At 35.9% G+C, this 13153-nt stretch overlaps 1 protein-coding gene across 1 annotated transcript in view; it reads left to right on the forward strand.

The window, feature by feature from the left end:
* Positions 1–13153, forward strand: part of LOC132151795 (regulator of G-protein signaling 8-like) — a 31274-nt gene that overhangs the window by 1612 nt on the left and 16509 nt on the right. Inside the window, exons 2-4 of the mRNA XM_059560164.1 lie at positions 3886–3953; positions 4414–4518; positions 4607–4668. Of these exons, the coding sequence (XP_059416147.1) occupies positions 4418–4518; positions 4607–4668 (163 nt within the window). The 5' untranslated portion in view covers positions 3886–3953; positions 4414–4417. The remainder of the gene's footprint in view (positions 1–3885; positions 3954–4413; positions 4519–4606; positions 4669–13153) is intronic.

Consider the following 13153-nt stretch of genomic DNA (forward strand, 5'->3'; position numbering starts at 1 on the left):
TTAAGTCATGTGAAACAACCACTGCCGACACATCTCATCCCTGTATTTTGCTTTGCGTAAAATAATATAATTTACTGCACAGTAAAGATTTTATAGATGGAATAAAATGTATACAAATCTTTATTTCACAGAAGAAGCACACCATTTCGGTGGCACTGAGAATAGCTCTCTCCTGAAGAGGACGGAAAATTCCCACGATCTGATTGCAACCCAGCGTTGGGTTGAAGTAACCGTGTGCTAGGTTGTTTCGTCGGAGGAAGGGGGAGGGTTGTATAGCTGTCAGTGAGATTGACACAGCCACTAACCCACAACTACTATGGGGCGGCAGTGGCTCAGTGGTTCATGTAGGTTGTCTACAAACCGGAAAGTTGGTGGTTCAATCCCCGGCTCCCCCTGACCAAGTGTCAAGGTGTCCTTGAGCAAGACACCTAACCCCAGCTGCTCCCGATGAGCTGGATGGTGCCTTGAATGGCTGACACCGCAGTCGGTGTGTGAATGGGTGAATGTGAGGCAAATTGTAAAGCGCTTTGGATGGCCATGTGGTCTGTTGAAAGCACTATGTAAATGCATTCTGTTTACCCAGCACTTGAAAAAACATCACAACAGGTTCAACCCAGCAGTTTGGTAGAAAAAAAAAATAACCCATCACTTTTTAAAGTGTATAGTGTTACCCACGCATGTTGAACCTTTTCTTTCCCCTGAACTATATTTGGCATCATTGAATTAGGCCTGTTAGCACTGAGAGTGTGAATATATTTAAACTAGACAGTGGTATTTAAGAATAAGTGTTCCTCGTATAACCATGCTAAAGCTACTGTTCACATTCACACAATTTCAGTTCTATCCAATTTGTCTGAATTATGGCCCATTTGGCAGAACAGCCACTATGTGCTAACCTGTTTCAAACAGATGTCTCTCTGTCCCAGATTTAATGAGACCTCACACAAATAAGGAGCACTTATTCCCATTTTCTAGCATAATGTACAGCCAACATCAAACCACATTTAATAGTTTATCCTAAAAAAAGTGGATCAGGGCTTGCTGTTTTGAAGATTTTTAAATAAAACAACAGTGACCTTAACCTCAGAGTTCTGTTGGACCGGATGTGATTTGACTAGACAGTAGCCGTCACGTTACGTGGGTGAGGACCTCAAAGAGGAAAGGACATTAATAAAAATAGTAGAGAAAAAACTGTAGGAGGGCTTTAGCCTGGCGTTACCCTGCAACTGTCATGGCAAAGCGTGGGTGTAAAAACAGGGTGTAAATGAAGGCAGTGTCTCTGGGGCTCTAACACCTTGCTAAAACAGGAGCTAAGCCCCTTACTCTCACAAACCCCTAGGAAACTTGCTCTTTGAGCTCTTTAGCTTAATTCAACCCACACTCTGAAAAAAAATATATATATACACTTCCAAAAGGTGTTTTTTACATTGATGACATAGAAAAACCATTAATACCAAACTTACAAAATTTTCATTGAAGAGGGACATTTTAATAACCTGAAGAATCTTTTTCCACTAATATACTCTTTAAAATAAAGGTTCCAAAAGGGGGGTTTGCAGTGATTCATTAGAAGAACCATCGAGAGTTCCCCATTTAACCTTTAATTGAACCTTTAATTAAAATAACCTTTTTTTCATTTCGTTTGAACATTTTAATAATCCAAAGAATGATTTTCCAATATAAAGAACCTTTTGCACAAATTAATTAGAGTTTTGAGCACTTTTCTGTCTTAGAAATCAGCTTAGCCAGGTTTGGAGACCAGTTTAAACCAGCTAAGATCAGCAAACCAATTCAGACTGGTATAAGCTGGGGGGATTTCAGACCAACATCTACATTCATTCATTCAGTAGATGTTTTCATCCAAAGGGACTTGACAAATGAGGTACATCACAAGCAATTTATTATACATGAGTCAACATATTGTCTGTAAGTGTTGCTGGAGAACTTTGATGGTTAAATATTTTAGGTTAAATATTTCCCTTGTCTATTCCAGAACATAGAAAGCAAGACTAACAACTAACTTAAGATTGGTAAAAGCAACTGCATTAATCTTTTACATGGACAAGCCAAAGAGCCTGGAATTCAAAAATAGCAAGAGTGAGGGTAGAAGATCAGATGGCATAGCACAGTGATAGTGGGTAGAGGAGTCTCAGCGGGAAACCTGACATCTCACTGAGCTCCATCCGACAGTAACACTACAGGGACCTTCACATACTGAGCATGAGGGTGTGGTGCACTTTGTGTGAGATGAGTTATCTATGAGGGAACCCTCAAAATCAATGTGTCCGATTTCATATGATTGATTTATCATTGATTACCACTAAATATTTTAAATAATACCAATTATTATTATTATTATTATTATTATTAGAATTAAAATATGTATGACTATTTACATAATCTTTTTATTAAAAAAAAGTTTTTCGTCTAACATTGTGATTATGCTCTCCTGCTGTATTTTCCAGCAAAGTATACTTAACTAAACAAAATAAAATGCAGCCAAAATGCAGCTTGGGAGATTCCTTCCAGGCCATTAGCATCCTATTTAAATCTGAGACAGGACCCACAACCATGAAATTGCTCTGAGCACAGCAACTCAGATCCCAACATCAAAGACAAATTGAGAATATTAAATTGGCAAACCCTCACAAAAAAGGGAAGGAAAAAGTAACTCTGCATCTAATAAGGATTTTATATGGATGAGACATCATCAGAGTATCTTTTAGATAGCAAAATCCCTGTAGCTCCATTTGTGCTGCATGGCTGCATAGAACATGAACTGGCTTCTCCCTGCCTAGATAGATTTGTCAGTGCATTTTTATAAATAGCATTGCACGTGTTCTCATCCAGTGCAAGGAAATGAAGAAAAAGTTTTAAGCATCCAGTGCATCGCTAAAATATTCCCATCTTGATTTTTTAGACAGACTGCAATTATGTTTCATAATTTCTGCTAGGTCTCACTAGAAATGGCATGATAGGCTTAAAATAAATTTACTCTATTTTAGTACATCATATTAGCAACATGCAGCTTCAAAATAACATAAAATACTTGTTTAACCTCAGATTTTAAAACTATTGGTAACACTTTATTTTAAGGTGTCCTTACACATTACATATACTGTACTTACTATTATTATAACAATTAATTATGCATAATTAAATGCAAGTAACCCTAAACCAAACACTAATCCTAACCAAGTAAGTTAATTAATATTACTCAGTACATAAATGTATAATTACACTGGAACAAGGACACCTTGAAAATAAAGTGTAACCCTGTTTTAATTAGTAAGTTTAATTAGTCAGTTTTAACTGACCCCTTTTTAACTATTTTGAGAGCTTTAGTCATATTATCAAACCACCTTTTAGGACAAGAACTTCATTATCAGAGCTGACTTTAATAAGCAACTGCAAAGATTAAATTTTCATTCTCTTTAAAATCCATTGTATACATACCTCTTAAGGCTTTTCTGATTCCAATCGAAGGAATAACACAGTTCTGTTTTTTTTTTTTTTTGTATACATTGCTCATACATTACTCACGCCTGTTAGTGTCTGTGGAGCAATTTATGATCCTTCAGAAAAAGAAGAAATTATCCATTTGTTAAAAAATAAGTAAAAAAAAATTAAATAATAATAATAACTAAATGTGAAAGCAATAGGTTGCATCAGCCTCATAGGTTGGAATGGTAAGAGAGTGGAACTGCAGGTGCAATAACAAGCTAAATAACGTGAGTCTTATGTTGGTTCAAATTTTTTATTTTGCACCAAGGGAAAAGGTGACATCTGGCATGCTAGTAATTGTGAACCATGGGAATAGTGATTAACAAAATATGCTCGCTGAAGAGTGGTATATATACGTGTAAATCTTCTTCGTTTTCACAGGCATATCAGCTCTTCGCTTGTTCCTACAGTACAGCTGACTTGACAAAACGGCATTGCAAGGACATTCAGTGAGTATCCATTTATCTTGTCATTAATGTATCTGTCTTTCTCTCGCTGTCTGTCACTCCCTGTCTCTCAGTCCTGATTGATTCTTCTATGATGTAAATATAATCAGAATCCATGATAATGCTTTATTTGAGGGCCAGGTGCACTGCTGCATTTCAATGATTCACATTTTGAAGGAATATTCATGTTTACAATATGGTGAACCCACATCTCCAGATAATTACTGAACATTGCAATAGTGTGTTGTATAATGCAGGCTCAAGGTAACATCTGTGTGCATCACTACAATCTAATCAAACAGGCTATTATGCACACCTGAGCTGTTATTATTATCAGTAAGTTGCTACGTTCTAAAAATAACTCATCACTGGTCTCTCATGAATACTCTAATGTCATTGACAGCTGCTAATCTTTTGTCGTATAAGATAGCTTTTGTCTTTGTTTTTCTTTCCTTTTTGTCAGGGCCATGAAAACTAGACTAGGTTGCCTGTCTAACAAATCAGACTCATGCAGCGATTTTTCAGAATTCCTGCCTCCTGCTCAGGAGAGATCCACAAGATACTTGAAGTAAGCAATTTGTTGTTTTAATAAAAAGAAAGGAAAAACGTTCATTGGCTGTCTTATAACTGTAGCTGATCATGTTTGGCTGTTTCAGGTTATCTACAGATGAAGTGACCAGATGGGCTGATTCATTTGACACTCTGCTGTCCAATAAGTGTAAGTCACTTTACGCACGATTATGTGTTTGTGTATGAATTATTGAGCACATTTGATTTATTGTTAAGCTAGGGACACTTTTGACTACCGTACTTTAAATAAAATTTCACTTAGACACATTTCATCTATTATGTTGAAATATTTATCACATGTAACTCATCAATAATAACATTTAAAATAGTATAAAGTAAAACAAAATCTTAAATCTCTGTTAAAGCAATTATCACATATTATTATCAAATTGTACGTAAAAATCTTAAAAACTAATTATACTTTTGTTTTATTAAGACATTTTGGAAACAAGTACAAAGCAATATTTATATATATGAAATATTGCTTTGTGTGTTTATTCTCCGTGACTTGTTATAAATGCACTTAATAGTCTGGTATAAGCTTAAAATAGTGACATACTGAAAAATGTAAAATTTCAACACTTAAAAATCATAATAAAGAGAGATACAAATGATTGTTATTATTATTAAATTATTAAAATATAATTATTTGAAATGTACTAAAGTAAAGCTTTTTATTTTATGTATTACAAAGTGCACTTTTTAAAATCATAAAGTGCATTAAGTGTGTTAATAAACTCCTGAAAGTTTACTCTCTTTGAGTACACTTAAGTGGTCTTTTATTTGATAAATGTTATACTATATGCAGTGTTGGTCATCTTACTTTAAAAAAGTAATTAGTTACAGTTTAAAATTACTTCTCCCAAAATGTAATTGAGTTAGTACCTCAATTACCACATTGTAAAAGTAATTAGTTACTTAGCAAAGTAACTGTGACGTTATTTTTTATGTTCTATAACGTTATTACATCCTATAACATCTTTAACATATAAGATGTTTATATTTACTGATTGAAGAATAAAAACATTATAAGTATTTTAGAAAATGTTGTATTTATTTGAACTCAATAGATTGCAGCCTGCCATATGATATGCATAGAAATAAAAACATATAAACAATAAATATTGAAAATAAAATTCAAGTACAAAATTAAGACAAACTAATTTAAACTTGGGTAAAAAGAAACAAAGGGAAGCCTGGCCATTAGTGCAAATCTCTGTAACTGTATATTAGGCCTAAAGTTACTGCACAATTAACAGAACACTATCCAACTCATGGTGCGTTCACACCAGACACGAATAGAGCATCTAGCGCTAGTGATTTCAATGTTAAGTCCGAAAATCGGCAAAACACATTTTTAAATAAACCGCAAATTTGAGTTTAAAACAACTACATTCTCGCATTAAATACTTTTAAAACTACATTACATGATAACAGTAATATTTAGAAAATTATCAGAATAAAAATGGTGGTTGAAAATGCTGCGTGAACTCAACTGGCAGAAGATCCCCCCCAGGGGATAATTTCTGGTACTTCCAGTTTGAGAACGCCATTATCGCTGACGCCGTCTTGTGTTTAGTAAGGCAAGCCATTGTAGTGACAAACACCTGCTCGGGTGTCTGATTTCACATTGACACGTCAAAAGCGTGCGATTTTATAAGTATAAAAATATAACCAATAATAATAGGATAGTAATAATATACAAATATTACGGGGAAAAGATGCTAAAATAACGGACTCACAAGACAATGATCAAATATTTTTCTTGTAGGCCTATTTTATATTATGCACTTTATGTAACATTTATTCATGATAAACTTCATTTGAATGCTGACAATCGCTACAACCCGGTAGCCAAGGCCTATGGTTAATATAATAATTTAATAATGAAATAATTTCTATAATAAATAATATAATAATCTCTTAATTCAAAATAAACATTAATGAATCCAACTCTGACAATCCCGTGTTGGTATGGTCTCGCAGGTTTGTTTACGCATGAAACTCGTGGCCAAGACAATATATCACGTTCCCAAGAGTTATTATTTAATGTGGAAGTCGTGGCCTGGTGGTTAGAGAATCGGACTCCCAATCGAAGGGTTGTGGGTTTGAGTCCCGGGCCGGCAGGAATTGTGGGTGGGGGGAGTGCATGTACAGTTCTCTCACCACCCTCAATACCACGACTGAGGTGCCCTTGAGCAAGGCACCGAACCCCCAACTGCTCCCTGGGCGCCGCAGCATAAATGGCTGCCCACTGCTCCGGGTGTGTGTGTGTGTGTGTTCACTGCTCTGTGTGTGTGCACTTCGGATGGGTTAAATGCAGAGCACAAATTCTGAGTATGGGTCACCATACTTGGCCGAATGTCACTTCACTTATGTTGTGGTGGTCATCTGTGCTGGTGCTACATGGTGCTACGGAGGTAACTTTAGATAGCAGCTAAAATGAACAACATTCATGTAAACTGTAGCACACCACTGATCTATAATAGTGTACCAGACCCATTTCTTTAATGCAGCTTAACCACATTAAATTAAAATGTGTCATTTAAATGACATAACATCCCTCGTTATGAACAAGTGGGAAAAAAAGAATGTGTACGCTATAGCAATGCCTTACCGTAATAGCCCATATATAGCGGACAAAGCATTACAGACTTCTGCCCTATAAAGTGAGCACACGCTTTCGACATGCCATTTTGAAAACACTACGAGAGCGCATGTTTCTTTCGCCTATTTGGATACTTCAAAAGACGTTTGCACCACCAGTTTGGTTGACCTGTTTACACTTTCAAAACGTGCGTTTTGAGTCTTGGATGCCCATTTCTATTATGATAAACGCACGTCCAAAACATGCATTTTTGGTGACTCCAAAGCGCACGCTAAAAACTTACGTTTTTACAGCAAATCACACGTCGAGGACGCGCGTTTTGATGCACAAAAATCACGTTGATTCACAAAAATCACGTTTTCCGCAATCTCAAAGCGCACGATAAGAACGTGTGTTTTATGGTAAATCACGCATCAGGGACGCGCATTTTGCTGTCAATTAATTGCTTTTGATGGGTCAATGTGAAATCAGACGCCCGAGCAGGCGTTTGTGACTACTTTGGCTTGCCATAGTTTAGTGGTTGTCAGAGCGTGCAGTGAGACAGCGTGAGCAGGGCACCGCACACCCAGCCAATCATCATCGGATTTTCAACGGTGTCAGACAGCTGATGTGTAGCCACTAGCCAAAGCATGACACCTCGCATTTTATTCAACCAAATTGTAGTAACGTGACACTTTACATTCTCAGTAAAGATAACGGCATTGCAACGATGGGAAAAGTAATTCATTAGATTACTCCGTTTCTGAAAATTAAACTCCGTTAGTAACGCCATTATACTTAAACGCCGTTACTCCCAACACTGACTATATGCAAGTACAGTTAAATATACTTGAATTACATGTCAAGTCCACATTCAACACAAGTAAGCACACTTCTTTTTCACAATTGTTGTTAGGGTTTTCAATTCAATTCAAGTTTATTTGTTTAGCACTTTTTATGATACAGATCACTGCAAAGCAACTTTACAGAAAATTAAGTTTCTACAATATTTAGTTGTATCTTATCAGTGGTGACAGTCAGTTTATGTACATATGGCAGAAACATATGGAAAAATCAATTAAAGATGTAATCAAACAGACGATGAACACTGTTAACAGCAATTATTATATGATGCAATCAAACTTATAGCAAAATTTCAACCTGTCCTCCAACCAATATGCACGTATAGGTAGTTTGTCCAAATCCCTGAAATACGACCCATCAGAGCATATACTACAATTGCACCCCTATCGGCAACAGGACGAGAAACAAATAGAAATATAATTAGCGTAGCTGCAGAGTTTTGTGATGGGTTGTAGCATGGTATAAGGCTAGTTAGGTACATGGGAGCTAAACCATTAAGGGCCTTGTAGGTAAGTAATAATATTTTGTAACTGATACGGAACTTAATAGGTAGCCAGTGCAAAGACTGTAAGATTGGGGTAATATGATAATATTTTCTTGACCTGGAAAGGACTCTAGCAGCTGCATTTTGGACTACCTGTAGCTTGTTTATTGAAGATGCTGGACAACCACCTCGAAGTACATTGCAATAGTCCAGTCTAGAGGTCATGAATGCATGAAGTAGCTTTTCTGCTTTAGAAACAGGTAACATATTTCATAGCTTGACAATGTTTCTAAGATGGAAAAATGCTGTTTTTGTAACATTGGAAATATGGCTTTCAAAAGACAAGTTGCTGTCTTATATAACACCTAGATATTTGACTGTAGGGGAAGTAGCAGTACATCCGTCTAGTTGCAAATTGTAATCTATTTGATTCTATGACTTTTTTGGTCCAATAAGTAATATCTCTGTTTTATCTGAATTTAATAGGAGAAAATTATTGGTTATCCAATCTTTTACATTTCTAACACGCTCTGTTGACTTACATAATTTAGAAGTTTCATCTGGTCTCATTGAGATATATAGTTGAGTATCATTAGTGGAAACTAATCTCTTATTTTCTAAGAATATTACCAAGGGGCAACATGTATATTGAAAATAGAAGAGGACCTAGGACAGATCCTTGTGGCACACCATATTTTACTGGTGATGAATGAGATGACTCCCCATTTAAATAAACAAAATGGTAGCGATCGGACAGGTAGGATCTAAACCATCTTAAAGCCTGCCTTTGAATACCCTTTTAATAACACAACACTAAGATCAACTAAAACTAGCAATGAGATGGAGCCTTGGCCTGACGCAAGAAGCAAGTAATTTGCAATTTTACAAATTACACAGAGGGCGTTGATGTGTGACTACAACAAGTATGTATTCCTTGAGTATACTTGTGGCTTTTAATTAATATGTTTCCCCTTTAATTCACCCTAAGGTAAAAATTTGAAATTTTCCCTAATTCAGAAATCACAGATGTACTGTACACATATTATATAGATTTTAACACTGTTCACCAGCCACACTCCAGTATATTCTTACAGCAGGTGTTTGTACTGAAATATTATGAAATGCGTTATTATGCTACATGTTGGCCCAGTACTAATAGACTTGCTTAAAACTTTTGTTCTTGGCAAGTCTGTCATTTGCATTTCTGCAGAGATGTACTGTAGTTCTGCCATGATATGGTTCACCAGCAACTTATGTAAGAAGTTTTCCATATTAATGTGAAGGACACCAATGTGTGTGTGTGTGTGTGTGTGTGTGTGTGTGTGTGTGTGTGTGTGTGTGTGTGTGTGTGTGTGTGTGTGTGTGTGTGTGTGTGTGTGTGTGTGTGTGTGTGTGTGTCTTTTCCTCAATCTCACAGCACTGACACGTGCCACAAATAGCCTCTCTTGGTGCTGTTAACAGAACATTTGTTCATGCTAAAAAATTATGAAATCAGTCAATAGTAGTTCTAGACAACAAACCATTCAGATGTAATTTATTAGCAGGTACTTATTTATTAGCATTAGCTTGGTAAAGCTGAGAGAAACCCCTAATGCTAGGAACTCATCCCACCATGAACATGACTGATACCACAAATCATGCGACTTGAGAAGAATTGTTCTATTAAAGGTCCCGTTCTTCATGATCCAATGTTTTAAACTTTAGTTAGTGTGTAATTTTGTTGTTGGAGTATAAATATTATCTGTAAAATTCTAAAGCTCAAAGTTCAATGCCAAGCGCGATGTTTTATTTAACAGAATTCGCCTACAACGAACGACCCGTTTGGACTACATCCCTCTAGTTCCTGCAGTAATGACGTCACTAAAACAGTTTTAACGCCCACATGAATATGCAAAAAGGGGGGCGTGGTCTTGTTGCACTCCGATGGAGAAGAGAAAGAGTTGCGTTTGTGTTTGTCGCCATGTCGTCGAAACGCTGTTATTTTCATCTCGGAGACCAATCATCTTTGTTTGGCCTTCCCAGAGACGCTGTACTTGGAGATTAATGGTTACAATTTATGTTTAACTCGGTTCCCGAAAATTATAATCCACATGTAAAACTATGTGCAGCACATTTTGCTGAGGACAGCTTGCTGAGGACAGCCTTCTCAATCTCAATCAGTTTAATGTCGGATTCGCACAAAGATTATTCCTGAAAGATGGAGCAGTTCCCTCTTTGTCTGGAGAAGGCATTGTTTATGGACCACAACCGGTAAGGGTATTTTATTATTTAAGTTGGTGCGTTTAACAGTTTCTGTAACTTATTAAACAAAGGGCAACGCTGTTTAGCTTTGTTAACTAGATGTTAGGGCTGTGCAAAAAAATCGAATGCGATTTTCATGCGCATCTCATCAGTAAAAACGCTCCTGTGATTATAAGTACATCTCCAGCACATGCTCCTGCCCACTTGCTTCTCAAAACTAGCCCAATCGCGTTTCCAGGAGGGCAGCCTGTGCTCAGCTGCTGTCGAATCACAACACAGGAACCGCTGGCACAATCAGAGCTCGTTACGTATTTCTGAAGGAGGGACTTCATAGAACAAGGAAGTCATCAGCCCGTTTTTATGACAGTGAAAACAGCGGTATACAGATAGATGAATTGTGTGAAAAATACTGTGTTTTTTTACACGCGAAACATGAACACATGTTATATTGCACACTGTAAACACAATCAAAGCTTCAAAAAAGCGCGAAAAACGGGACCTTTAAGTAATCATACAGTATCTATTTTCTCCTGATGGATGATAAAATACTGAAGCAACACACTTACAATTTAATTTAATAGTATTAAATGTGCACTTGAAGAGTATATCTTAAGAGTAAGTCTTAAGAGTATATAAAAAAAATTTACTTGCAGATAATATTAATGACATTAAAGGCCACTTAAGTGTACTCTGAGAGAGTACACTTTCATGACTTTTTCTTAAAAGTCTTTTAAAAGCATGCTACAAAAGAGAACCAAAAACAATATATTCACAGCGTATAACATTGAATGCAACACAACCTATCAGATACATCTTATCACATATTATAGCTAACAAATCATAAAAACTCTTTGTCCTACTGAATCACAAAATTATGTTGATATAATGATTGTGATATAATGGTTATAATGGATTTTATGTCTTTCACTGACTGTTCATTAATTACCAGTGTATGCTGGGTAAAATCTCCCCTTCATGATTATGATATAATGATAATAATGGATTTTATGTATTTCACTGACTGTCAATTAATTACCAGTGTATTCTGGGTAAAATCTTCCCTTCAGGTAGCAAGATCTGTAAAAAGCATTTCCGATATTCATAGATATCATGTGACATCACAGAGTGGTGCAGCGGTCTATCTGCTCTGCTGTGATAACAGCAAATCACAATGGATTATTTAACAAGATATGTGGATATATGGGATCATTTCGGTAAAATATTTCTAGTAAGCATCAATGAGCATTTACATTTTAGTTTTACTTAGCAGGTGCTCATCAGCTCATAAAAGAACTAGCAAAAAGCTACATTTATGTGTGAGACTGCAGCAAATGCGGCTTTCTTGCTTTGCCCGAAAACTTAAATATGGAAAGTACAGTAAGTAAAGTACAGTTATGTGAGCTAGAGTGTTGACGCTGCACTAAACTTTGATGAGGAACACCCCAATCCACAGACAAACAGATGACGAAGAAGAAGAGGATGACAGTCCAGCGTATACAAGGAGAAAGGTTTGTATTTTTAGTTTCACATTCTTATTTTTAGGAATGCATCTCTAATAAGAAAAACTTCTTTGTTTCATATTTCTTCAAGGATGTTAGAATGAAGAGGATTTGTTTGTACTATTAGCATTATGATTTTATAGAAGATCAAAGTTTTCAAATAACTTCAGTTAACTAAATACATAAGCTAGTTTGAGAATGTACTGCAATCATATATGCATCCGTATGTCAGAGACTATCTGCAATATCTCTGTCCTGCTTTTAAAGTTGCTAAATGTAAGCAGACTTGTACAGGTGCTTACCTCTGCCAAAACACATGTAACTGACTACAACACAAAACAAAACAAAGAATCACAGTTTATAATTTCTGTTGCTACTTTAGTTGCTTCTCTTAACATGCCACAAATTGATTTTAATATTTTTGTGTGTTGTAATATTCAAGACAGTGGACATCATCCTTATTATACTTCTCTGACTGGAGTAGAGCCACAGAGAAAGTAAGTTCAAGTAAATGTCATTGTCCATTATGTTATATTAAACAACAACTGAAGGAATCTTAACTGGAAAGACTAACTGACCAACAAGAAACTATCAATTTGTTGTATTTTTCAAGCATTTTATTGCAGCATTCACTGTTATTTTTCTGCACAGTGATGGCTAATGAAAAGTGTTTCTACTAATTTACTTAAAAGTATAGTTAATCCAGAATTCTGTCATCATTTACATTATTGCCATGTGTGGACAACATGCGGGAAAGTAAATGATTTTCATGTTCTGGTAAATCTTTAGTTGATGATACACACTTTAAATATTAATAATGCGGGCCACAGCTAATGAATGTGCTATCATTGAAAATAGTCTGTCAAACAAAACATACATTACTCCAATATATATAATTTCATTTAGTTTGGTTCATTAAGTTAATTGACACTTGTATATTTTTTGCTCTTTCCATTTG

Source organism: Carassius carassius, chromosome 10 (assembly GCF_963082965.1).
Source record: "Carassius carassius chromosome 10, fCarCar2.1, whole genome shotgun sequence".
In the NCBI taxonomy this organism is placed as follows: Eukaryota; Metazoa; Chordata; class Actinopteri; order Cypriniformes; family Cyprinidae; genus Carassius; species Carassius carassius.